This window comes from Crotalus tigris, unplaced genomic scaffold (assembly GCF_016545835.1).
Source record: "Crotalus tigris isolate CLP2741 ecotype Arizona unplaced genomic scaffold, ASM1654583v1 scf7180000017775.1145084777:2100578, whole genome shotgun sequence".
NCBI classification, from domain to species: Eukaryota; Metazoa; Chordata; class Lepidosauria; order Squamata; family Viperidae; genus Crotalus; species Crotalus tigris.
This window is the reverse complement of record NW_024096626.1, coordinates 60,933-86,618: the sequence shown is the minus strand read 5'-3', so window position 1 is coordinate 86,618 and position 25,686 is coordinate 60,933. Positions and strand designations below refer to the sequence as shown.

The 25,686-nt window shown below is 40.5% G+C and overlaps 1 protein-coding gene across 3 annotated transcripts in view; it reads left to right on the top strand.

Annotated features, from left to right (window-relative positions):
- SRPX (sushi repeat containing protein X-linked) overlaps window positions 1-25,686 on the top strand; it is a 55,227-nt gene continuing 29,541 nt past the window's right edge. The window contains exon 1 of one of the 3 annotated variants that reach the window (XM_039342146.1): window positions 1-201. In XM_039342146.1, coding sequence (XP_039198080.1) covers window positions 132-201 — 70 coding nt within the window. In that variant the 5' untranslated portion in view covers window positions 1-131. The remainder of the gene's footprint in view (window positions 202-25,686) is intronic. The other 2 variants (XM_039342144.1, XM_039342145.1) reach the window with 2 other exon arrangements.

The following is a 25,686-nucleotide window of genomic DNA, read 5'->3' as shown; positions in this document are numbered from 1 at the left end:
AGGAGTTTCCACAGAGCGCCCCACGGCTTGCTTGGCGAAGGGCTCTGTCCCTCCCCCGCCCCGCCGCTCCCGCCTTTCACTACGGCGAGACTTGGAGCAGCGGGGACCCAACTTTTCAGCCGCCGAGGATCATGACGGGGACTTCTGTATGCTTGGCAGTTCTGCTGGCGGTGGGCTCGCACTTCAGCCTCGCCTACCAAGGTAGGAGCGTGCCTGGGGGCGGCAGGGGAGGGGAGGAGGCGCCCCTGGTCCCGCGGTCCGACGAGTTGCTCTCGAGACGGCGAAATAGCGACCGCGCTTCGACCGCGGCCACTTCTGGAATGTGGAAGCGCGTTAGGAATGTTCCCTCTTGTGTGGCGCCTGATCGAAAAAAAAAAAAAAATGTGCCCATCGTGGGATTGTCACACTCTGCACTGGGAGCATCTGATATTTCCGGAGGGAAAGAAGGTATTGCTCGTGAAAGGCGCTTGGAAACGTTCTAAATGTCTAGAAGGCATTTATATAAATACAAAATGCTCCTAGTCAACTATCGAGCCAAATTGGCATTTAGCGCTGGCTCTTGTCAGCGGTCAATACTACTCCGATGCCAGCCCTGGTGAACTATATGCAAACCAGGAGAGTGCAAGTGCTGGCTCTTGTTTGAGGAATGAGACATAGGTAGGTACCTTTTATCCAACTGCTTATACAGGGACACAGTGTTAACATATTGACACTCAGGGGCAGGAGAGGGGGTAGGGCTGAGAGGAAAGAGAGAGGGAGAAAAAGAGAGAGAGAGAGAGAGAGAGAGAGAGAGAGAGAGAGAGAGAGAGAGATGCTCAACAGTTAATCATGATCTGTGTCTGTAATCTAATCTTAAATTTCTGCACTTAATCTTGAAAGCCATGAGGGTGTGTATTCTCAGTGGGATATTGTTGCTGTATTATATGAATACAGTAAAGTAACATGTGGGAATCATGTCTTACTAGATTGGGAACTCATCTCAGAAAATTTAATTTGCTATACTATCATGTCTTGTATGTCATAACAATGCATACAAGCATGTTACTGTGCATGAAGATTTGTGTGTGTGTGTCATATATTTTAATGTTCACAATTTCATTGCTTCTTCGTTCAGGATAGTTGTAGCATTTTGATTAAAGTATACACATTCAGCATAGGGTCATTTGGTTCAAACAGATATGTCTGAATAGATCACTGTACTTTAAATGGATATAAAGTAATCACTGAATGAAAGTTTCTTGTGTTTCTATGATCACAATAAAATTCCTGTCAAGTCATAATCTTTGCAGAGTGGATTTAATAAAATCACTATAGCTTAACCTTTAATCTATATAGTTGACATTAAAAATCCAGGTCATCCCTGACTTACAACCACAATTGAGCCCAAACTTTCTGTTGCTGAGTTTTGTCCCATTTTATGACCTTTCTTGCCCTAGTTAAGTGAATCATTGCAGTTGTAAGTTAGCAACATGTTTGTTAAGTGCATCTGGCTTCCTCATTGACTTTCCTTCTCAGAAAATTGTAAACTGTGATCACATGATCCCAGGACACTGCAAATATTAGTCAGTTACCAAGCTCCGAATTTTGACCATAGGGATGCTTCAACAGTTGTAAGTGTGAAAAAGGTCATAAGTCACTTTTTTCAGTGCCGTTGTAAATTTGAATGATCACTAAACAAATTGTTCTAAGGACTACCTGTATCTACACAAAGGATTTGTTTAGTAATTGTAAAAATTGTCCTTCACTCAAGCAGGTTTCAGTGTAACTTTTAAAAATGTTAAAACAACATTAAATATAGTTCCAACAAAAACTGAAAGACGAACAAGATAAAGCAGTAAAGTGCTGTGTTTTCTAAAAATGCTAAACAAACTCATTCTGTCAAGCTCTTTTAATTATGAATCTAACTGTGTCTTGGCTTCAGTGTTGATCAATCAGCATCTCATGTAGCTTGATTTTCTTCTTATTTACCAGACCTGGGATCTTTTTGCTTACCAGTAACCGGGATTTCATCAAATCCTTCTTTGTTATTGATCTGGGCCTATACCAGTGATGGTGAACCTTTTAGAGACTGAATGCCCAAACTGCAACCCAAAACCCACTTATTTATCACCAGGTGCCAGGTGGGCGTGGCCCACTGGATGGGCGTGGCTGTAGTCATGGCAGACTGGGTGAGTGTGGCTATGAGTGTGGTCACCTCGATGTTGCTCGTGGGGAGGGATGCCTGTGGGGGCGGGACAGGGTTGGGGAAGATCCAGGGGGTCTCTGGCAAGTGGGTGGTGGGCAGGAGGCTCATCCTGAGAGGTGAGGCGAGGCAAGGCGAGGCAGGGTGGGGCTGCCATTGTCACACGGCAAGGTGAGGCAGGGGCCAGGGCGACTGCTGCCTGACACCATCGGCCCCCGCACACAAAGGCCAGTGAGCGCATGGGGGCCGACGGTGTCAATCAGCAGCCACAGCCTGCTGGCCCATCGACTGGCACACTCTGGGCTTCATAGCCTGCCCCCAGCAGTTCAGAGAAGCTGCCTCTGAGCTGGACGGCCGGCCGACAGCTGAGGAGGTGATGCAGTGGGTCATGCCTGGGAAAAGGAGAGCATGTGAGGCCAGGAGGGATGGGACGGGGGGGAGGGAAACCAGCTATGCTGGGATGCATCCAGCCACGTGGGACCTCGGCGAGTTAGCAGGCGGCTGGTTGAAGAGACAGTTGAAGGGACAGCTGCCATTTCCAGGGCATGGTGCATGTGCCCACAGAGAGGGGTCTGAGTGCCGCCTCTGGCATGCGTGCCATAGGTTCGCCACCACTGGCCTATGCTATATAAATCTGGCACAAACTTCAAACTTCCCATGGTGTAGCATCTGCAGGAAATTGAAAGGTTTACTGGGGACTTGATCTAACACTTTAAAAGAGAAGAAGAAGAAGAAACTGACATTTTGTAGGACAAAACACCAAACTCTAGCATCAACTTTATTTTTAAATAAACCTCAAGACATTTTCAGGAAATAAGAGGATTGGGGACAGAAGCCTAGTGATTTATTTAGAAATCCAACAATTATGGAGAAGACATATCTCTCATACAATAGATATTTTGTAAAAAGATAAATACCCTGCCCCAGTTGTTATTTTTGTCTTTTTGTTTGAGTTCTTGATATAAATCAATACCCATGTAAGGTCTTTCTGTCCTTAAAAATGTTGATTTGATGGTTGATTTATTAAAGCTGCCTAATTCTAGAAGGATTCTGAATGGCTTATAATATATGCAATACAAAAGTTAAAATTAGGCTAAAACAGCATTTACATTAAAAAAAGGGACAAATGGAAACCAAGGAGGATGGGAGCCAAACATATCTCCAGGGGGCTGCTGCTTCAGAAGGCAGTGGCTGTAACAGAGAAGGCCTTCTTCCTTTGTCCCATTAGATGATCACATTTAATGGAAATCATTGGATGGCAGAAATAACTGGAGACAGGTAGTCTTTCAAGTAAGGGCATTTCTTAGTTCATTATTTTTAAACTTTGAATGTTGTCCTTCAAACCTTCCCTGGCAAAAATTGTGCTACATTTTTGGAATGGCACAGATCAGAGGCACCAGGGACCGGTCCATGGAGAGAGATTTTTCCGTGTGCATGGTTTTGTGTGCTGCCTGCATCCCGCAGATGGGGCTTTGCTTGTTTGTGCGGACCAGTTGCTGGCATGCTGCGGCCCGGTACTGGTCCATGGAATGGGGGTTGGGGACCCCTGGTATAGATGCTCCAGTAAGCAAGTTAGTAAATATGTAAGTACAAATACATATATACATAAACAATACACAATGAAAGCAGCTAGCAGAGTACGTAAAAGTTCCTGTGTAGCAGATACCTTTGAAATTAATGTACAGGTATATTAAAAGATCTGAGAGAATGAATTTACCTTTGCCACCCAGAAATAAGACAATAAAATCATATTGTAATAAAATGACTTTTAATACATACATTACAGTTTTGGACTCTTACATTTGTACAAGAGTTGCTTAATGAACGAACACTCCTGCTTAGATCTGCAAAAAATCTTTGCTTAAGTACATTGTTACTGAAAGCCATAGCCTTAGCCAATTAAATAATCTTAAGCCAATTTGTTTGTGTACTTTTTATGTTTGGCCGGATTAAACTATTATCTAGCCAGGGAAAATACTGAAAACACATTTTCACTGTTTCATAATTTATGTTCCATTCTTATCAACTCACTGAAGACAATAACATTTGATGCTCTCAAATTCTCATATTTGCTATTCTGATACTTAAGCTAAAAATAAATTATTAAAATAAAAACAGAACTCTGTTGCAGTTGTCTGTACTTTTATACATTATCATTTACTATCCAAATCCAACAGAGGTGCAACAACAATTTCTGAATGTCATAATTCTGGAAAAGGCAAATGGAAGAGCAGGATCAAATATGTACTGTGCCTTGCCAATATAGCAATTACATTGTCCCACAGTATAAAACCTAGATAGAACTTTGCAAATATAGAACAAATTATAGAACTTAATCGACATTGATGTGGTGTCCAGACTGAAATGCCTTTGCTCACCAAAAGGTAATAGCTACTCCTCTTAGTCTGCCATGAAATACATGTGAATAAGGCCTGGTGAATCCATATAATATGCTTAGTATAGAAATGTCTGCAGATATGGGCAGTTTTCTATAATACCACTGTGTATAAAACACTTCATGTAAATGTTGAGCTGAAGCCAGTCTCATTTTGAATTCATGAGTGGCTTCTATATGTCATTAATAACATTCATAGTGACATTCTTTTGTGTGCTTAGATCTCCTAGCCCCCAAATAGGAAGTTGGCTAGGGCTCCAGTTTTCTATTCTCCCTTCCCTTCCTTTCCATTTGCCACTGCATTCCCAAAGACTACAAGTGCCTTAACAATTAATTATATAAAATTAAAACATAGAAAACCAGTAACATAATTCTACTTATTTCATGCCTTCTTTAAAAGAACAATATTATTTAACTGAAGCCTTCAATTTTTTTTATAGGATTAGACTGTTAGAATTTTTTTTCAAATACTCCACTTTATTACTAATTGTTTCATTTTCCTCTGTATAAATAATATACTACATGTACTGTGGTTTTACTAAGATAACTGGTGCACATTATAAAGCAAGGAGAATATCTGGAAGATCATTGTGGAAGTGATTGTGCAAACTTCTCGGAAATTTTTGTTGTGTCTTACCCTGAAGTTGTGCATTGGGTTAATGAAAAGGAGTACTATTACAGCTATGTGGTCAACTATTGTATAGACCAGGAGTAGTCAACCTTGACTCTTTTATGACTCGTGGACTTCAACTCCCAGAATTCCTGAGCCAGCTTTGAGAGCCAAGGTTGACTACCCCTGGTATAGACAGTGGACTTGAATTCATAGCTGCATGGCCATGCTAATTTTAGAATATTCTAAGCTGTATTAAAGTCAGTTGTTGTAATGGAATGTGTGGGTGACCTTGAGGGAATGAGGAGAAGAGGTGATGCCTAGGAAAGAATCAGATAAGAGTGGGAGCAGCCCCCAGTGGACTAACGGTCAGAGAAAGAAACTTAGAAAGGATGCGCCCTAATTGTTTAAATGGTTAAAAGTGGAACGGAAGTTTGTACCTTCATAGCCAAGTTTCCTGTCTGGCCTACCCAGGACAACTGACATTTTGCTAAAGAACTGAAACTTGTTAAAGAAATTAATATTATAAATAAAGTAAAAGGCTTTGGGGGGATTTATGGGGAACTGAAGACAGCTCTGCAAAAGCAGAACTGATCACCACAGCAGAGACCAGGGAACCAGCAAGTAGACCAATTATTTGGAATCTCTCTAGACAAGGAAATGACAGGAGATTGCCTACAAGTGCTCTGGACGGCTGTGTTTATGAGGAGACTGCAAACTGCAGTTTTCATGGGTTGCACACTGGGAAATGATGAGATCAGTCATCTTGCTCACAAGCACAGTGGCATCTTTTAAAGAACAAAAAGTTTAATAACCTCACATTCTAATTACTTTCAGAAATTGCCTGTTAAGTATTTTAAAACTATTAAAGCTGTCATTCCAGAATGACAAATTTGAAAAGTCTTCAATGGTTGAATTTATCTCCAATTCTGAACAAATTAATTAAAAACTTAAGAACATAAAGAATTTGAAATAAACAGTAAAAAGCTAAATAAAATTTTGGTCTAAAGAGGTTATAAGTGGATACAGAATCCAGATAAATTTGGAATATTGACTTTTAGTATAAAATGTTGAAATTGACTATAAAGAATAAACAACTTCTCATGGGAAACAGATTGGCATTGCGATTCATGACAAAAGATGAGTGATGATTTTAGAAACTGGATACTAGATGGGACTAAAGATTTTAAGCAGAAAACAAAGTACAAATCCTGATGTCACTTAATAGAAAACGCTATAACATTGGAAATATTAAAGGAGAATTTTGAAGAATGGAGCCATAAGTTAGTAACTACAATATAAACACTGTCAATAATGATGTCTGCTCCTATGAATAGACCACGTCTAAAAGATGTTAATGAAGGAATGACAGATGTGGACAAATTTTATCTGATAGATAGAGAAAGTATTGAACGTGGAACTACAAATGACAAACCAAGAGAATGATCTGGAAAAGAACATATTACTGGAGAAACTGGGTGAAATTTTAAAAATTAAAACAGAAATACAAACCAAGAGAATGATCTGGAAAATGTTTTCTTACTTGGCCTACAAAAGGGACTTGCTAAAGCCTTGAAGAAATCTGTGTAATAGGATAAAAAAAGAACTGCAGATAAATCAAATCTTTCAACAATATTTAATTAAATTAAATATTAAGACTGTTAAAAGTAAAATGAAGGAATATAAAGTTTATTTATTTGAGCAAGATTAAAAATAAGACGTTTTAATTCAATGTTTTATTCCATTCCATTACATTCTGTTCTGTTTGTGAAAAAGACTGGAAGTTATATATTTCTTTTATTTTCTTTATTATGTTCGCTCTTTTCTTTTTCTTCTTTCATATACTTTTTATTCCTTTATTCCAATTTCTTCTATTTTTTCTAAGATTGTATTAGTTTTTACTATTGTAATTAAAATTCTTAATAAAATTATGTTTTAAAAAATACATTGAAACAATAAACTGTGACATTTGGAATGAATCCTATTATAGGAAGTGTTCAGAGTTAGAAGTGATTCTATATTGGTATGGTATCAGCAACTCAGATTCCTTTGAATTCTATTTATCCCAGATTAACTTCAAGTATCCAGAATATTATTCAGCACTCTGCTTCCAACAGCCAGATTTATTTATTTATTTATTAAAAGTAGATCTATGTTTCATTCTACAGCACTAACACATTAAAACCACCAAAATATTTGACATATAATGTAATGAAAAAGCAATTAACAAAAACTGAAATTTGAAAATAACAGCAAACTAATCTTAAACTATATGGCGCACTTATGGTGTTTGGCCAAATATTTATATATATCTTTACCACCACCCCTGCTTTAAAAAAAAATTAAAAGTGCTACAATTTCAATAATCAGTGTTTTTGGACATAGCTCTCTTAATTGCTCTTTGGCAAATTAAATTTCATCATGTCCTGTAATAAGGATGCAGTCCTCTGCGTGCTGGTAGTTAATTCAGAATACATATGTATAAGGCTGTATTATCCAACAAAATAAATAACATCGTATTCAAAAGCTACCTTTCACTTAAAATGCCATCTGGAAAATGCCCATTGCCGCCAAATTTAACTTAACTTGACCACCATGAACTCTGTGTTTAGTTCATGTTGCATTCTGTTCTATTTTGACAGCTCTGTCATTACGATTATGATTTATAGAGGAGTTCAAACTATCATTACTGGTGTTTAAAATCATTAGTGCCAGTAATTTAGTTCAAAAATCACATGATTTTCAGTATTGAAAAGAGTTTGTTAACCAAAAGGTTTGTTGAAATAAGATAGTGCTTTATTAAGTTGGTACTTAGTTTAAGGATAAGGGAATATCTCTCTCCCTCCTTCCCTCCCTCTTTCCTTCCCTCTCCCTCCCTCCCTTTCCCTTTTCTCTTTTCCCTTAGGTAGGAGATAATCAAAGTACCGTATTTTCCGGCGTATAAGGCGACTTTCTAAACCATGCAAATCTTCTCCAAAGTCCGGGGTCGTCTTATACACCGAGTCGTCTTATACGATGGAAAATACGGTAATGCAAACTTTCTTTAGTTAACTAGAAAGAAACTACTAAAAATTGGGGCTTAAGAATAACTTTGTAGTTCTATATATTGCTTTATTCCCCCCCTCCAAAAAAACCCCACTTCATTCATTATACAATTGATCTGGCTATGATTCAGTCAGCGTGGGATGGATGGTTAAGCATGAATTAACATTAGTCAGTCTGTCTCCTCTCTAACTTACCACAAAGGGCAACTTTTCTGAGGACTGTGGTACAAGCTGGCAATTCTAAGAGGATTTCTGTCCATCTTTATGCAGCTGATGTCCCAGTTTTGATGAGAAATGGACTTCAACTCCTATGTCAGAATCTAGTTTGAAATTTAGTTTCTTCCCTCCCTCCCTCCCTCCCTCCCTTCCACCAGATTATTTTGCACATAAACACCTTATCCTGTTATTATTCCATACTGTACCAACATCTATATTTTCTTATTTATATATTACAGTACAAGATTTATTTCAGCGTTGTTTTCTAGTTTATGAATGTTGTATAAATAAATGAAACATTAAAATTGTTTGAATACACATGCGCTTTACTTTCAAATAAATAGAAAAGCATTTAAATCAAATACTCTTAAAAGGAAAAAGTTGGAAAAGAAATGCCAGATCTTTATTTTTATATTTTATTTATAGCATATTGCCATAACTGAAAACACATGTTGAGGTTTATACTCAATTGACTTACAAAGACCTCACATGGATTTTTTTTTAAAAAAAACCCAGAAACCTACTTTAGTATTTTTTTAATCTCATAAATATATGCAAATGTTTTATCTGCTATTGGCATTATATTGTGCACTCTTTCACAATACCACATTATTCCTCCCAGGCCCAGACTTTTCATTGGCTTTTTAATTGTCCCAATTAAAGTAACTTGGAATACATTCTCTATGTTTTCTAGCTTTAGGAGCTAGAAAGGTGAACTTTACAAAAGTCTTAGTTGTTAGTTGAGAATCTGATTTAGGACTATAGGAAAATTAGTTTAGCATACAGTGGCATATTGAAAAACAGTTAATAAACTTTCTTTTAAAATATCTTTGCAATTTTAAATAGGCAGTAGGTATCTGAGCTGAGTTATGGAACAGCTCTAGAAGTACCATTATAGATTTCTTCAGTTTGATATATGTTTGGATAGAATACAGTATTGCATTTCATGGCAATACATGGATTATTCACAAATGGTGGAAAATGTGTGGCTATATAAATCTTATAAATAAATAAATAAGCATTGCTGGTGGAAATACTTTATTTAAGTTGTATGCTCTGCAGTTTTGAGTTTTGTTTATCAGAACAACTGATATAGAAATGTTTCAGAGGATATAACTAAGCTCTTAGTCAAACAAAAGACTGCCGTGTATAATGCAAAGCCATTTGTAACCATAGTTTATTGAACATGCCATAGTTGGCATAGAAATTAAAGAAAGCCGAGTGGGTGACTTTGGTTCAGACTATCTAGGCCAAGCATGTTAAACTCGCGACGTCACGTGACGTTGCGTGACTTATTGGGACTTTTTCCCCATTGCCGGCAGTGGGGTAGGTGTGGTTTTGGCGTGACTCATCCAGCCCACAGGCCGGCAGTTTGACATGCCTGCTCTAGGCCCAACTCACCTCACAGGATTAATTGTGAGGAAAATAGGAGGAAGAAGGACGATTAGATATGTTCACTGCCTTGAATTATTTATAAAAACAATATAAGGTGGAATAAAAATAAATGCATAAGATAAATAAATACAAAGATAAATAAACAACAAGCCTCCATATATTATGAACGTTTGTCCTCCTTATCTCATTCTTGCAGATTTGGGTTGTTTTCTGATATTCTGTTTTTGTTATATTGTTTGTGGTTGGACCTTATTTTTCAGAATCTCCTAAATTGTTGGGGTTCCCCCCTTCCCAGATATTTATCCATGGAATCTTTCTTACTTTTTCCCTTAGCTTTTTGAAACCAGCTTATTTGAAAATTAGAACACTAATCCAATTGCCTTCTGTTCTTTCTGCCTATAGTATGTTGAATAGCAGGATGTCACAGTCACTGTCTCCCAAAGTTCCTATAACTTCTAGTGAACAAGCTTTGCTCTACTTTCATCCTCAATCTTTTGGACAATGAAGTTGCCTGCTAGGCCCATCAGTGCCAGCTCTCCCATTTGCTGCAGAGTTTGATTCACAGTTGATGTAGCTGATGTAGCCACCTCCCATCAAGCCCACCTTTGATGGGGACCCCAAGAAGCTAACATTCTTCCTAAACCAGGTGTGGGCTCATCTAGATTGCTATGCATATGCCTACCTGGATGATGCTCATATGGTGAATGCTATGGCGGCCAATTTAGAGGGGGAAGCAGCCGACTGGGTGACCAACCTCCATGAAGAAGGGGCTCTTGCACTTTAGGATGCTAACCTATTCATGGAGCAACTGAGAGGCCATTTTGAAGATGAATCCCAGACCTTGCTGGCCGAGAAGGAGATCCATCGTCTGAAGCAAAGAGGCCACTCCAGTAAGGAATACATTCGTGAATTCACAAGTGTTGTGTTTTCCATTCGTTGGCAATTGACGAAGACACATGATGAAACAACAAGCTCTTTATTACTCTTCTCCTACAACCAAGCAAGCAGTAAAAGGCACGCAGGCCTTTTATAGAGTCCTGAACCCGGACAGTGTCACCCAATAAGAAGCTGGCTGTTTTCGCACCTTGCGCATGCGCACAAGGCTGGCAACAGCCAGTCTGGTCCCGGGCAGCTTTTGGTCTGCCCGGGACCATTTGCAACATTTCTGAGCCTGCTGAATGCTTCAACAGGCTCAGGACACAACATCCCTCCCCCCTAGATAAAACAATATACCCTATGATGTAACAGCACAGGTACATGTGTTCAAGGGACTGGGGGTTAGTGAACATCACAATAGTCTGCACACAGGCAAACATTCTTTCGTTAATACTTCTTATAAAAGAAATACAACAAATAATAATTTGAAGATAACACTCCTCCACTGAGTGCTTACTCTACATCTTGTTTAAGGACCAGTAAGTTTCCCTTAGAATTGACAGAAACCTCACATAGTCCTCAAGATGTTTAGGCGGGCCCTTAGCCTGCTGTGACCTTCTGATGGCCGATGAGTGTGCCTGGCCTGCCAGCTCGCCTGCTAGGCTAGGCAGACCAGGACTTTGATGCCCCAAAGACCCAGGTGACCCACCCAGCTGCTGACTGGCTGGACTCTCTAAGTCCAAGCCAGAGTTCCTTGGAGGGGTGGAAGTTCCCAAGTCCACAATGGACTCCTCTTGGGAATGCTGTCCCTTGTAGCCCAAGGCCAGCCGCTGGAGTGGCCTGAATGGCGGAAATTCCCCAGTACTCCATAGCCCCCGTGTATGTGTCGGAGGTGCCAGAGTCAGGAGCCGCCTCCATGGCAAACCCCCTTCCTGAAGACTTCCTTTTTGGAGCAATAACTGAACTGTATGAGTTCCCCTAGTGAAATTCCCTGTCTAGGGCTGTGTTTGAATTGTATGGATACCCCTGGTGCGACTCCCTGTCTGGAGCACTATCTGAGGTATTTGGGTTATGTGGGTACCCCCGGTGCAACTCCCTGTCTGGAGCAATAACTGATGTACGGGATGACCCCCATTCCTGGGAATTCCTATTCGGAGCACTTGCAGAACCCAGACATGACCCCCTAACAGCCTCAGCAGCAGCAGTCTCATCAGCTTGTGAGACACTACTAGAATCGGGAAACTGTGAACCAGAATGCATATTATGGTCCTCCCTCCCCCCAGAGCAGATCCAGGAGCGGAAGTGTTGCTGTGAAGCCTCCAGCACAGTTGGTTGATATGTCTGCGGATGACTCATCCATCATCCAAGGCCACTTCGTATGACAGCGGCCCAGAGACCTTGCATACCACTGCTGTGACCCAGAGATGTCCAGGCCCATAGTTCCTTGCCCAGATCGGATCTCCCACCTGAAGTCTCCTAGGTGCCCACGGCTGTGACACCTGTGAAGCCACCTGGTTTGGGTGCAACCTGTCCAGTTTGATGATGAGGCGGTGACCCCAGCAGAGTTCTGCTGGGCTCTTCCCTGTGGTTGTGCAAGGTGTGATGCGGTGTGCAAGAAGGAAATCTGCTAACCTGTGATGCCAGTTACCATAAGTCAGTTTCTTGAGAGCATCTTTGGTAGTACGCACCATCCTCTCTGCTTGGCCGTTGGAAGATGGGTGGAAGGGAGCAGAAATCACATGCCAGATCAAATTGGCCTGAAGAAAAGCCTGGAACTCAAAAGAGGTAAATTGGGGGCCATTATCTGAAACCAGGACATCTGGAAGTCCATGTGAGGTGAAAATTCCTCTCAGCACCTGGATGGTCCTGGCAGTAGTGGTGGAGGAAACAGGAACAACCTCTAGCCACTTGGAATGGCTGTCAACGAGGAGAAGGAAGAATTGCCCAGTGTAATCTATATGGACCCTTGACCATGGGGTTTGTGTTTCCTCCCACCTATGAAGTGGGGCCTGAGGCATTTCAGGCCATGACTGTTGGCACACTTGGCACCCATGCATCTGGGCCTCTATGTCTTTATTGAGCCCTGGCCACCAGAGATGACTGCGCGCAAGCGCTTTCATCCTTACGATTCCTGGATGTACCTCACGATTCCTGGATGTACCGCAGAGAGAGCAAGACTCTAGACCTCAATGTGGTTGGGATAACTATCCTACTAACCCATAACAAGCACCCTTTGAATGTAGAAAGCTTGTGCTTTCTTTGCCAGAAGCTTTGAAACTCCATATTTGGACACGTGTCAGGCCATCCTGACAAGACCCATGTCAGCACGCATGTGAGCGTGTGATCAGTGGCAGTTTCTGCAGTTTCTGCAGCCACGTCCCTAGCATTGAGATTCAGGCAACTCCTGAATGGAAAGAATGTTAATAGCAGGAGCAGGATCTGCCTCTATTTGTTTGAGAGGTAATCTGCTGAGGCCGTCTGCATGGCCCATCTCTTTTCCTGGTTTGTGAATGAGTGTATAATCATATGCTGACAGGAAAATTGACCATCTCAGCATACGTGGAGAAATAATATGTGGAGTCTGTTTGTTGGTTGTAAACAAACCCAGCAGAGGCTTATGGTCTGTATAGACCGTGAAGTGGTAGCCATATAAGAAATCATGGAATTTCTTTATGCCAGCCACTATGGCCAAGGCTTCTCTGTCAATCTGAGCGTAATTCTGCTCTGCAGATGACAGCGTCCTTGAGTAGTAGGCTACAGGGACTTGTGTCCCATCAGCCTTCAGGTGGCTAAATACTGCTCCCACCCCATAAGGAGATGCATCGCATGTGATGCACACAGGCAGTTGCTCATTGAAATGCGCTAATACAGCATTTGAAGAGAGCAAGGCCTTAACCTCATTAAAACTCCTTTCATGGACTCTAGTCCACTGCCATGGAGCCTGCTTGTCCAAGAGCCAATGTAACGGCTCTGCCACTGCAGCCTTATGTGGGAGAAATGAATGATAGAAATTTAAGAGCCCCAAGAAAGCTTGCAGTTCACTCTTGGACTTGGGATTTGGGGCCTGCTGAATCGCCTGAAGCTTGGATTCAGCAGCATGGATGCCTTGAGCATCAATCCTGAAGCCTAAGAAGTCAGTGGAAGTGACTCCTATTTTCCATTTGTCTTGCTTCAATTTAAGGCCTGCTTGGCGAAAATGAAGCAAAACAGCCCTTAATCTTTCTGCTAAATTTTGAGATGACTCCCCAGCAATGAGGATGTCATCGAAGTAGGGACAGACCTCAGGAATACCTCGAAGTGTGCATTCCATGACACTTTGAAATATGCCAGGGGCTACATTAACCCCAAACTGCAGTCTTTTAACTTTAAAGGCCCCTCTATGTGTTACAATTGTTTGGGCCTCTGCAGTTGCCTCATCAACAGGTAGCTGTTGATAGGCCTGTGCCAAATCAAGTTTTGCAAAAAGGTGCCCCCCCTTCAGGGAGGCCAAAATGTGGCTCACCATCGGCACTGGATAAGCGTGCTGTTGCAATGCTTTATTCAGTGTACACTTATAGTCCGCACATATGCGGACTTCTCCATTAGCCTTTAAAGGCATGACAATGGGGGTTTCCCATGGACTAGAGTCCACAGGTTCTAAGATGCCCTGCTGGAGCAGCTTGTCCAGCTCTGTATCTATCTTACTTTTGAGGGCAAAAGGCACCCTTCTAGGCTTGATCCTGATGGGCGTGATAGTAGGGTCTAAACGTAATGCAATGGGAGGCCCCTTGTAGGATCCAAGCTCTGAGCTAAACACATCAGTAAACTCCTTGCAAACTTCTGCAAGGCCCAATGTTTGCATGCTGTGAAGCCCAGTCACCTGGATTCCAAGGGCCTCAAACCAATCAAGTCCAATAAGACTTGTGCGTTCACCCCCTACTACCACCACATCAAGAAAACCTTCAGAAGCTTTACGCTGCACTTTGAGCATAGCCTCCCCCTTCACACTGACTTTGGAATTCTGGAAGTCAGTGAGGATTAAATTCGATGGCCTAAGTTTGACTCGAAGGCCACTACTACTACAAATTCTCTTAAATGTGTCAAGTGAAATAATGGATAGAGTGGACCCGGTGTCCAATTCCATCGATAAGGGAACCCCCTGCAACTTCACGTCAATGCGAAGTTTTTTCTTAAGGGGCTTGTGTGTCTCTGTCCTCAAAATACTCCTGCGTGACGCGCAGAAACCCACCCTGTGTTGGCTGGGGACCCTGGTACCTTTCTGAAGCAATTCTTCCTGAGGTTGGACCTTCTGGCGACCCAAACAGATGGAGGCAATGTGACCTTGCCTGCCACATGCCCAGCAAATGGTGGAGTGGAATCTGCAGTCAGCTCGCTTGTGGCGTCCTCTGCACCTGAAGCACTGAAGAGATGCTGGGGCCTTGTCTGGACACCCCTTCAGCCTTCTTTCTGCTGACTGGTGAAGTCTGTCTACCTCCTCTTCAGGATCCGCTTCTGAATCTTCTCAAGCGTCCTCTTGATGGACGGTCATGGTGGCTGGAGGATTCCTGGCGAGCCACAAAGCCTTCACAGTGCCGCCTGCTGCTTCCTCAGCTGCAACCTCTCTTGGAACGACACCTCTTCTTTCACAAAGATCTTCTGTTGCAGTTCTCTACTTCGTAGGCCACACACGAAATGATCTCGCAGCCTCTCTTCCAGGTCCTTGAACTCACAAGGCCTGGCCGCTTGTCTTAAGGCAGCAATAAAATCTGTAGCAGATTCACCCGGCCTCTGGTCTCTCTGCTCGAATGCATGCCTCCAAGCTATGACAGACAATTTAGGCTGGAAATGTTCCTTCAACATCTTCTTCAAGTCAGCATATGTTACTGACTCCAGAAGTGAAGGGGCCACCAGATTTTCCGCAATGTCAAAAGCTTCCTGGCCACAGGCACACAAAAGTGTTGCCGCCTTCAGGCCATCTTCCCTGATTTGATTTATTCTAAAGTAGTTCTCCACCCTTGCTGCATATGAATTCCATCTCTCTGGGTGGGAGACATCAAAGTCAGTCAAGCGACCCAATTTTTGACATAGTAAACTTTTACGGCCTTCGCTAATTGCCTCCTCTGTAAGCTAATAAATTTTGGGGGGAAAGGGTCCTTTTGCCGAGCTCACCTCCAGCGATGCTGTACTGGCAGGCTTAGTCGCAAATGCAGGATGCCGTCTTCCGTCTTCAACTTTCTTGGTGAGTCTTATTTGTTCCTTTTGCTTGCAGGGATCCCACCTTCGTCACCACTGTTGTGTTTTCCATTCATTGGCAATTGACGAAGACACATGATGAAACAACAAGCATTTTATTACTCTTCTCCTACAACCAAGCAAGCAGTAAAAGGCACGCAGGCCTTTTATAGAGTCCTGAACCTGGACAGTGTCACCCAATAAGAAGCTGGCTGTTTTTGCACCTTGCGCATGCACACAAGGCTGTCGACAGCCAGTCTGGTCCCGGGCAGCTTTTGGTCTGCCTGGGACCATTTGCAACGTTTTTGAGCCTGCTGAATGCTTCAGCAGGCTCAGAACACAACAAGAAGAATTACTGGTCGGCTGGAATGATCGTTAATCATTAATCAACAAAGACGATTAGGGGACTGGACTAAAACATATAACAAACGGTTGCTGGAATTGGCTATGTCTAGTTTAATGAAGAGAAGGACGAGGGGTGACATGATAGCAGTGTTCCAATATCTCAGGGGTTGCCACAAAGAAGAGGGAGTCAAGCTATTCTCCAAAGCACCTGAAGGCAGGACAAGAAGCAATGGATGGTAACTAATCAGGAGAGAAGCAACCTAGAACTAAGGATAAATTTTCTGACAGTTAGAACAATTAATCAGTGGAACAGCCTGCCTCCAGAAGCTGTGAATGCTCCAACACTGGAAGTTTTTAAAGAAGAGACTGGGCAGCCATTTGTCTGAAATGGTATAGGGTTTCCTGCCTGAGCAGGGGGTTGGACTAGATGACCTCCAAGATCCCTTCCAACTTTATTATAATTATTATAAAATCTCCCATTATCAAGGAAATCTATTGAATGCAAATTAAAATATGTCACAGAAAGAATGAGTTTCTGAAGACTATTCTGACATGGCATATGACTTATTTGCAGCCTGCAGGAATTTTCCTCAAGATGAATTCCTTTCTTCTTTTCTTCACATAAAAAATTACACCTGCATGAACTGCAAATAACTTTTAGCATATGGCTTGGAGGCTGAGCATCTGTGGTTAGATTTCTTCTGGTTGCTTTGTATGCCATGAATTAAGTGGATTAAAGTTTTGAGCACATGTTTTTTTTTAAAAATAAATGCATTAAAAAAATAAAAATAGAATCCATCACTTTGGTACCTAATTGCAAGCAGATGGCCCATGGATCAGCTCTTCCATTTCTATGAGGGACATTCTGGAGGAAGCCTACAATATGTGAAACAGTCCTGAGATTTTGCAGAGACACAAAGGCAGATGTAGACATTATTTCTTGTGAATGCTTCAGGAGCAGGGCAAATTCCGTGCCTTTCCAGACTACCTTTGCATACCACAAAGCTTAAAAGGATTGCTTTATTCACCATAAAAAATGCTTTCAGGCTAGTTGTGTTGACGTGAAATGTGTTTTGCTTAATAGTGTCTAAAAAAAGTATGCCCTGCTGATGAACCCAACCTTATGAATTACTAAAAATGGAAATAAGGACAATGTATTGTGTCCTGTTGTATAGTTTTGTTCTATGTATGTGCATTTTTCTTGCAACAAAAGTGCATGTGAATGTATCATAGGTATTCAGAAGTCCTCATAGGTAGATATAGACATTAACCATAAATTATATTACTATATATTAAAATATATATAAATAGATATAGTACTGTTACAAGGTATACAGCTTAATTTGAGGAATCAAAGACTAATAGGGATAGGTTGTTAAGAATACTTTCATGGTAATTATACTTTCCCTGAATGAGGGCAGTGTGGTTGTTAGGATTGTTCATACTTTGGGAACGATTCAAAAAAATGCTCTGGAATTTATATTAGCATGCCTATTCTTCATGAAAACAGACTTCCATGCAAATCTGAAAAATAATGTGGATTTGTTAATAAATTAACTCACTGATGCAGTTGCAATGTTAATTCTAGTTTAATGTGCATGATGCATTTCAGTGTTTCTTCATGTGCTTGTGGTGGTTAAACAAGTTAAGAAATATTGGAGTCAAATAATTTGCAAAGGTGTGCCCAGCTTTATATAGATTATACCTGTGCTGCTGCTTTATATGTTGTTGCTAATCACTCAATTCCCAGGCCCAGTGATTTGAATTTTGTAGAGTAAGCCTTGACATGCTATGAGAGTAGAAAAAGGAAGGTGCATTAATACCATAAAATGGCACATGTCTGTGCTTTTAAATGGCCCAATACCATTGAACAGCAGCTATGTCGTCTTGATTAGAAAATAATTCTCACCTGTACATCAAGCCATTATTGAAAATCACACGCTCATTAACACATATCAATTTTATCTCGATTTTATTGCAGATTTTAGTAGTTTGGTTTCCCTCATTACTGTCCATTTTAGGAATAGTTAAGAATAATAAGTGAAAAGACAGCGATCTCACTTCTAAGCTAAAAAAGGATGTTTATGTATTAAATTTAGATACATAATATCATGCTATGTCCACACATGCTTCTCTTAGAGAATCTACTGATTTGTCTGTTGAGAAACCTGCAAGCAGATAGGAGCTGTTCAGCTCATTTTCAATTTTCTATTAAGCCAGCCATAAGAAGCAAATGGAATTTGAATAAGGCTTTTCTTTTCTTATTCCGCTGCTCCGCCAGGCCACAAGAATAGGTGAACTAGAGAGCTTCCGGTACGGGTGACGGCGATGGCGGCTACTTATTAGCCGTCCAGCTGGGAAGGTGTCAGAACCGCGGAGCGTAGCGCGTATCAGCTGGCCCGCGGTTCAGAATCCCCTTCCCGGGCAAAGGGAAGGGGTAGAGAACGCAGGAGTAGAGGTAGAACCCCTGAACCCCCTCTGGATTTATTCCTAGAGGGGGTGGAAGGAGTGTTCCCTCGGAGCTCCTGCTGATCTCCGCCTCCCAGCTGTTTTTGCTTCCTTGGAAGCAAAAGAAACCGCCGCCTCTATCTCCGCGATTATAGCGTCTTGGTGAGTAACTTTTGAAGCGGACAGAGCGGTTTAAAGGATTTTTTTTTTTTTAGTTTACTGCTTTATTTCTTTTTTTAGTTAGTTTTGGCTATCTTTCCTTTGTTCTTTTTTGCTGGCTTGGAGAGAGAAAATAAGATGGCGTTTTGAAAGTGTCGGAGTTTTTTTTTTTTTCCTTTGTCTCTTTGCTCTTAAAGTACTGGACTTAAATGACTGTTGCTGATCTCTTTGTTCCTGGTTTTGGATTTGTCTTTTGATTTTTTCTTTTTTCCTTTTTGGACTTTTAAGAACTATAGTATTTTTGCCTTTTTTTAAAATTTTGTTCCCTTCCTCCCCTTTTTCAGGGGGGGGGGAAAGGGAAGAGAGAACTGTATTTTATAAAATGGCTTCAAAGAGACAGCCGCCTTTTACAACATCTAAGGTGGTTTCCTCTCCTATAACTCTAACTGCACAACAACCACAACAACAACCTAAACATATACCACCGACCCAGTCACCACCCTCTCCTCCTTTGCCAGGCCTGTCAGCACAAGAGATTAAAGGTATAGTGGTTGATGCTGTATCCCAAATCAGAGATGAAATGAAGCAACTTGTTACACAGATTAAATCTGAAATCAAAGAAGAGTTAAGTGGGATAAAGGTCTCATTAGAAGATAATAATACCATTTTGCGGCAAGATATAGTTGCAGCTGTATCAGGCTTGGCTACGGTGGTGGTGAAGCTGGATTCAAGAGTGGAAGAAGTGGCAGATAAAGTTGACTCCTTTGAGGATAAATTTCAAGATATGGAAAGGAAGATGGAGATTTCACAAGAAGATATCCTTATGTCTCAGTACAGAGAAATGGAATATGCCCTGAGGATCAGAGGTCTTAAGGAAGACATGAATCAAGACCTGATGGAGATGGTGCTTACTGATTTAGCTGTTGCTATGAATATGGATAAAGGAGAATTACACAGAGAAGTCGAAAAAATTTATAGAGTTAATTCTTGGATCGCGAAGCAGAAGAATTTGCCTAGAGATGTTGTGATTTATTTTACAAAGAAGTCTCTGCGCAATGAAATTATACAAGCTTTTTATAATAAGAGGTTCCAGATTGCTGCCCAAGATATCACCATTTTAAAGGAAATCCCATCTAAAATTTTAAGAAATAGGAAAGATTTTGCTTTCCTAGCCAATGAGCTTAAAGCTAGATTGATGCCATTTAGATGGGAGATCCCGACGGGTATTGTTCTGAGCCATGCGGGGATGCGTTACAGGTTGAAAACGGTTGATAAAGCTAAAGAGTTCTACAATACGGTCCTGGGTGCAGGCTCAGCTTCATCTATTCAGAAACCTTTGAGTGGCAAAGAGCTGGAACAGCAATCCGAAGCATTAGGTCTGGTTTCCACTGGGATGCTGCAAGCTGAATGGCAACGTCAAACGGAGGTTAAAGAGCAGAGGATGACCCGTGCAGCATATAGACGTAAGGAGAAGGAGCAACGCAAGAGAGAGGCTAAAGAATCTTCTTCCGAAAGTGCTTCATTGCCGGTGGGAGGAGCAAGACCCAAGAGTTCTGTAACAGATGCAGCAATGGCAGATCTCCAGGGAGTCTTCTCCAGGCTCCTGGCCAAGGGAGATGGCAAAGTTCCTGACCTGGAATGTTAACGGGTTGAATTCCCCACAGAAAAGAAGGAAAATTTTTTACTATTTAAAGCAACATAACAATGATGTTATTTGCTTACAGGAAACTCATATTCTACTTAAAGACCGGAAGTATTTAGTCAACGCCCGTCTGGGATCTCATTTTGTATCTTCTGCTCCTGGGAAAAAGGGGGGAGTGGTTATTTATGTGAAGCAAAATCTACCAGCTTCTTTGGTAGAATCAGATCCCCAAGGAAGATATGTGATGATTGAACTTGGTTTATATGGTAAGAAAATACTTATAGTGGGACTATATGCACCAAATCAGCAACAGGAACAATTTTACAGATTGTTACATCAAAAAATAACTTTGCTGGACTATAGATCCGTTGTACTAATGGGTGATTGGAATGGTGTCTTAGACATACAAAGGGATAAGAAAGGTTCTTCTCCTCTTTTTAAACAGGCAAAATTACCCAAAGCTTTCTTTGACATGAAGGAGGATTGGGAATTAAGGGACTATTGGCGGGAATGTAATCAAGAGGAGAGAGACTTCACTTTTTTTTCAGATAGACACCAATCCTTTTCAAGAATTGACTTCTTTTTGATCACAATGGACTTATATAATAGAGTAAAGAATGTAAAGATTTTTCCTAGATCGTTGACGGATCATAGCCCAGTTTGGATGGAGCTGATTCAAGAAAAGGAGGAGAGAATGAAAATTTATTTAGACAAGAAAAGAATGTTCAAAAGTTAAAGGAGTGTTTAAAGGATTATTTTGCTTTAAATATGTATAAGGGGACTTCAATGTCAATGGTATGGGATGCAGGTAAAGCATTTATGCGTGGGATCTTGATAAAAATGAATAACTTTCACAAACAAAAGCAGATTCAGAAACGTAAAGAATTGGAAGATGAAATTAAATTAAAAGAAAACTCTTTGATTTTAAAGAAAAAAGTGAAGGAAATGATTGGTCCATTAGTGGGTGGAAGTGGCAAGAAGGTGACAAGCAACAGGGAGAAAGCAGAACTATTTAACTCATTTTTGCATCTGTCTTTACACAAAGGGAAAAAACAGACAAACCTATCAAAAATAGTGCCATAAAAAACAAAACAGAAACACAAGTTAAGATAGGCAAGAAAATGGTTAGTGAGCACCTGTACAGCCTAGATGAGTTCAAATCGCCAGGACCAGATGGATTACACCCCAGAGTTCTCAAGGACCTAGCAGATGTGATATCGGAGCCACTGAACTATATTTTTCAAAGATCCTGGAACACAGGGGAACTACCAGAGGACTGGAAAAGAGCTGATGTAGTTCCCATCCTCAAAAAAGGAAAAAAAATGGATCCAGGAAATTACAGACCTATCAGCCTGACATCAATACCTGGGAAGATCATGGAAAAGATAATCAAACAACGAATCAACGAACACCTAGAGGCAAACAAAGTCATTACTAAAAGCCAACATGGGTTTGTCAAAAATAGATCATGCCGGACAAATCTTATTGCATTCTTTGACCAAGTGACAAAATTAGTGGATCAGAGGAATGCTGTGGACATAATTTACTTGGACTTCAGTAAGGCATTTGATAAAGTAGATAACAACCTACTACTTGACAAGATAGAAAAATGTGGGGTAGACAGAACCACCACCAGATGGATCCGTAGCTGGCTGACCGGCCGTACTCAGCGAGTGGTTCTCAATGGAACTGCATCTATATGGAGGGAAGTGTGTAGTGGGGTGCCCCAGGGCTCTGTTCTGGGCCCAGTTCTCTTCAACATCTTCATCAACGATTTGGATGAAGGGATAGATGGGGAACTCATCAAATTTGCAGATGACACCAAGCTGGCAGGAATAGCCAACACTCCAGAAGACAGGCTTCAGATACAGAAGGATCTGGACAGACTTGAACACTGGGCACTAACTAACAAAATGAAATTCAATGGTGAAAAAAAGCAAGGTTCTACATTTAGGCAAGAAAAACCAAATGCACAAGTACAGCATAGGTGGCACCATGCTCAATAGTAGTAACTGTGAGAGGGACCTCGGAGTCCTAGTAGACAATCACCTAAATATGAGCCAGCAGTGTGCTGCAGCTGCAAAAAAGGCCAACACAGTGCTAGGCTGCATTAACAGAGGGATAGAATCAAGATCACGTGAAGTATTAATACCACTCTTCAATGCCTTGGTAAGGCCACACTTGGAATACTGCATCCAGTTTGGTCACCACGATGTAAAAAAGATGTTGAGACTCTAGAAAGAGTACAGAGAAGAGCAACAAAGATGATTAGGGGACTGGAGGCTAAAACATATAAGGAACGGTTGCTAGAATTGGGTATGTCTAGTTTAACGAAGAGAAGGACAAGGGGGGACATGATAGCAGTATTCCAATATCTCAGGGCTGCCATAAAGAAGAGGGAATTAAGCTATTTTCCAAAGCACCTGAAGGCAGGACAAGAAGCAACGGGTGGAAACTAATCAAGGAGAGAAGCAACCTAGACCTAAGGAGAAACTTCCTGACAGTGAGAACAATTAATCAGTGGAACAGCTTGCCTCCAGAAGCAGTAAATGCTCCAACACTGGAAGTTTTTAAGAAGAGACTGGACAGCCATTTGTCCGAAATAGCGTAGGGTTTCCTGCCCGAGCAGGGGGTTGGACTAGATGACCTCCAAGGTCCCTTCCAACTTTACTACTATTACTATTACTAAATCCTTCAGATGAAGGTATTAAAGAATCTATAAAGTTGTTAAGAACACAATTTAATATGTTGCTGGCGGATCAAGCTGCAACTAACTTATTGTTTATGAAACAAAATACTTTTTGTAATGCCAATAAACCAGGGAGATGGTTGGCTTATCAATTAAGAAAGAAACAGAGACAGAGAATAATAGATAAAATAAATTATAAGGGTAAACTAGTTTTTCAGAAGGAATTGATCAAGAAATCCTTTTAGATTATTATCAAAAATTATATAAATCTACTAATGTGCAAATTTTAGATATAAATAAATACTTAAGTGAGGCTAGTTTCCCTAAATTGACAGAGGATCAGAAACATGAAATTAATGGCTTAATTACTAAAGAAGAATTTGCGATAGCAATTAAACAATTGAGGTCAAGGAAAGCACCGGGTACGGATGGGCTGACAGCTGTTTATTATAAAGTTTTAATGGAGGAGATGATTCAACCATTAGGTGATCTTTTCAATGATATCTTACAGGGCTCAGAGATTCCTCCCTCATGGCGTAGTGCTTTTATATCTCTGATTCCAAAGGAGGATCAAGTTCTTACCTTACCAAAGAATTATAGACCTATATCTCTTTTAAATGTTGATTATAAGATATTTGTTAAAATTCTAGTAAATAGGCTTATGAGGGTTGTGCCTTATCTTGTGCATAAAGACCAATCTGGGTTTATAACTGGCAGGTATATGAAAAATAATGTCAGACAAATTATTAATTTATTAGAATATTTAGACAAGAACAACCAAGTCTCCGCAGGGCTGATATTTTTAGATGCTGAAAAAGCCTTTGATCAACTGAATTGGCATTTTATGTTAAGAGTAATTGAAGAGATGAACTTTGGTGAAAAGATATTACAAGCTCTTACGGTAATCTATCAAAAACAAACGGCACAACTTATTGTTAATGGAGGTTTGTCAGAGGTTTTTACAATAGAGAAAGGTACCAGGCAGGGATGTCCATTATCACCGTTGTTGTTTGTCTTAACACTGGAAATACTGTTGATCAAAATTCGAGAGTCGCAGGAAATTAAAGGAATAGAAGTTAACAAAAAAGAATACAAGTTAAGAGCTTTTGCGGATGACTTGGTGGTTACTTTGTCGCAACCTACTTATTCTGTAGTAAAGTTACTACAGTTGATTCATTATTATGGTTTGGTTTCGGGTTTTAAGATTAATATTAATAAGACTAAAATTTTACCTAAAAATATGACCATTCAGGAGAAGCAGACTTTGGTTAATTTGACGGGTTTTGAAATTGTCAACAAGGTAAAATATTTGGGGGTGATGTTATCTGTTTCCAATGCAAAATTATTTAAAAATAACTATGAAAGATTGTGGGCTAGTGTACAGAAAGACTTAAAGAATTGGGAGAAGTTGCAATTATCTCTCATGGGAAGAATTGCAGTGATAAAAATGAATATTTTACCCAAGTTTCTTTTTTTGTTCCAAATGTTACCGATTTTGAAGAATGAGATTAATTTAAGTGAATGGCAGAAAGGCGTTAATAAATTCATCTGGGCAGGGAAAAAGCCAAGGGTTAAGTTTAAAATCATGCAAGACTTCCGTGAGAGAGGTGGATTAAAGGTACCGAATTTGAAATTATATTATGATGCGGTGGTTTTAACATCAATTAGTGACTGGGTAAATTTGACAAATCTTGAGGTACTCCATGTAGAGGGATGGGACTTACTTTTTGGGTGGCATGCCTATTTAATATTTAACAAAAAAAGTGGATTGGGCTTTCAAATCTCACATTTTAAGAATTTCCTTACTTAGGATTTGGAGAAAATATTATAAAAGTGATTTTAAAGTACCATTATGGGCTATACCTTGGCATGCGATAGAAGGAATAAAAAGAGGTGTTAAAATGGATATGGTGTCTTATAGACACCTACTTAGTTGGGATGGACAAAATTGGCAGTTATAATCACGGGAAGAGTTAGCACAAGAAAATATTATTTATTCTTGGTTTCAATACAGGCAATTAGTAGATAGATGGAAGGTGGATTGTAAGGTGGGTTTTCTCAGAGAAGATGGAAATTTTATTAGGCAAGTGAAGGATCAAAAACAAACTCATATTAAGAGAATTTATGGGGTTCTAGTTGAATTGGACTCAGAAACGGAATTAATTAAAGACTGTATGATTAGATGGGCGCAAAATTTTGGTGAACCAGTTCCACTGGATACCTGGGAAATTATTTGGGTGAGAAATGTCAAATTTACACAAGCACAGAATTTAAGGGAGAATTTTTATAAAATGTTTTATAGATGGCACCTTGATCCACAAAAAATGTCTTTCATGTACCCTGACCTACAGCCTCAATGTTGGAGATGTGGTTGTTTGGATGCCACCTATTATCATATTTGGTGGTCGTGTAGAGAGATAAAAGCCTTCTGGATTAAGGTATGGTGGAATATTCAGAGAATTTTTAGAAGGAGG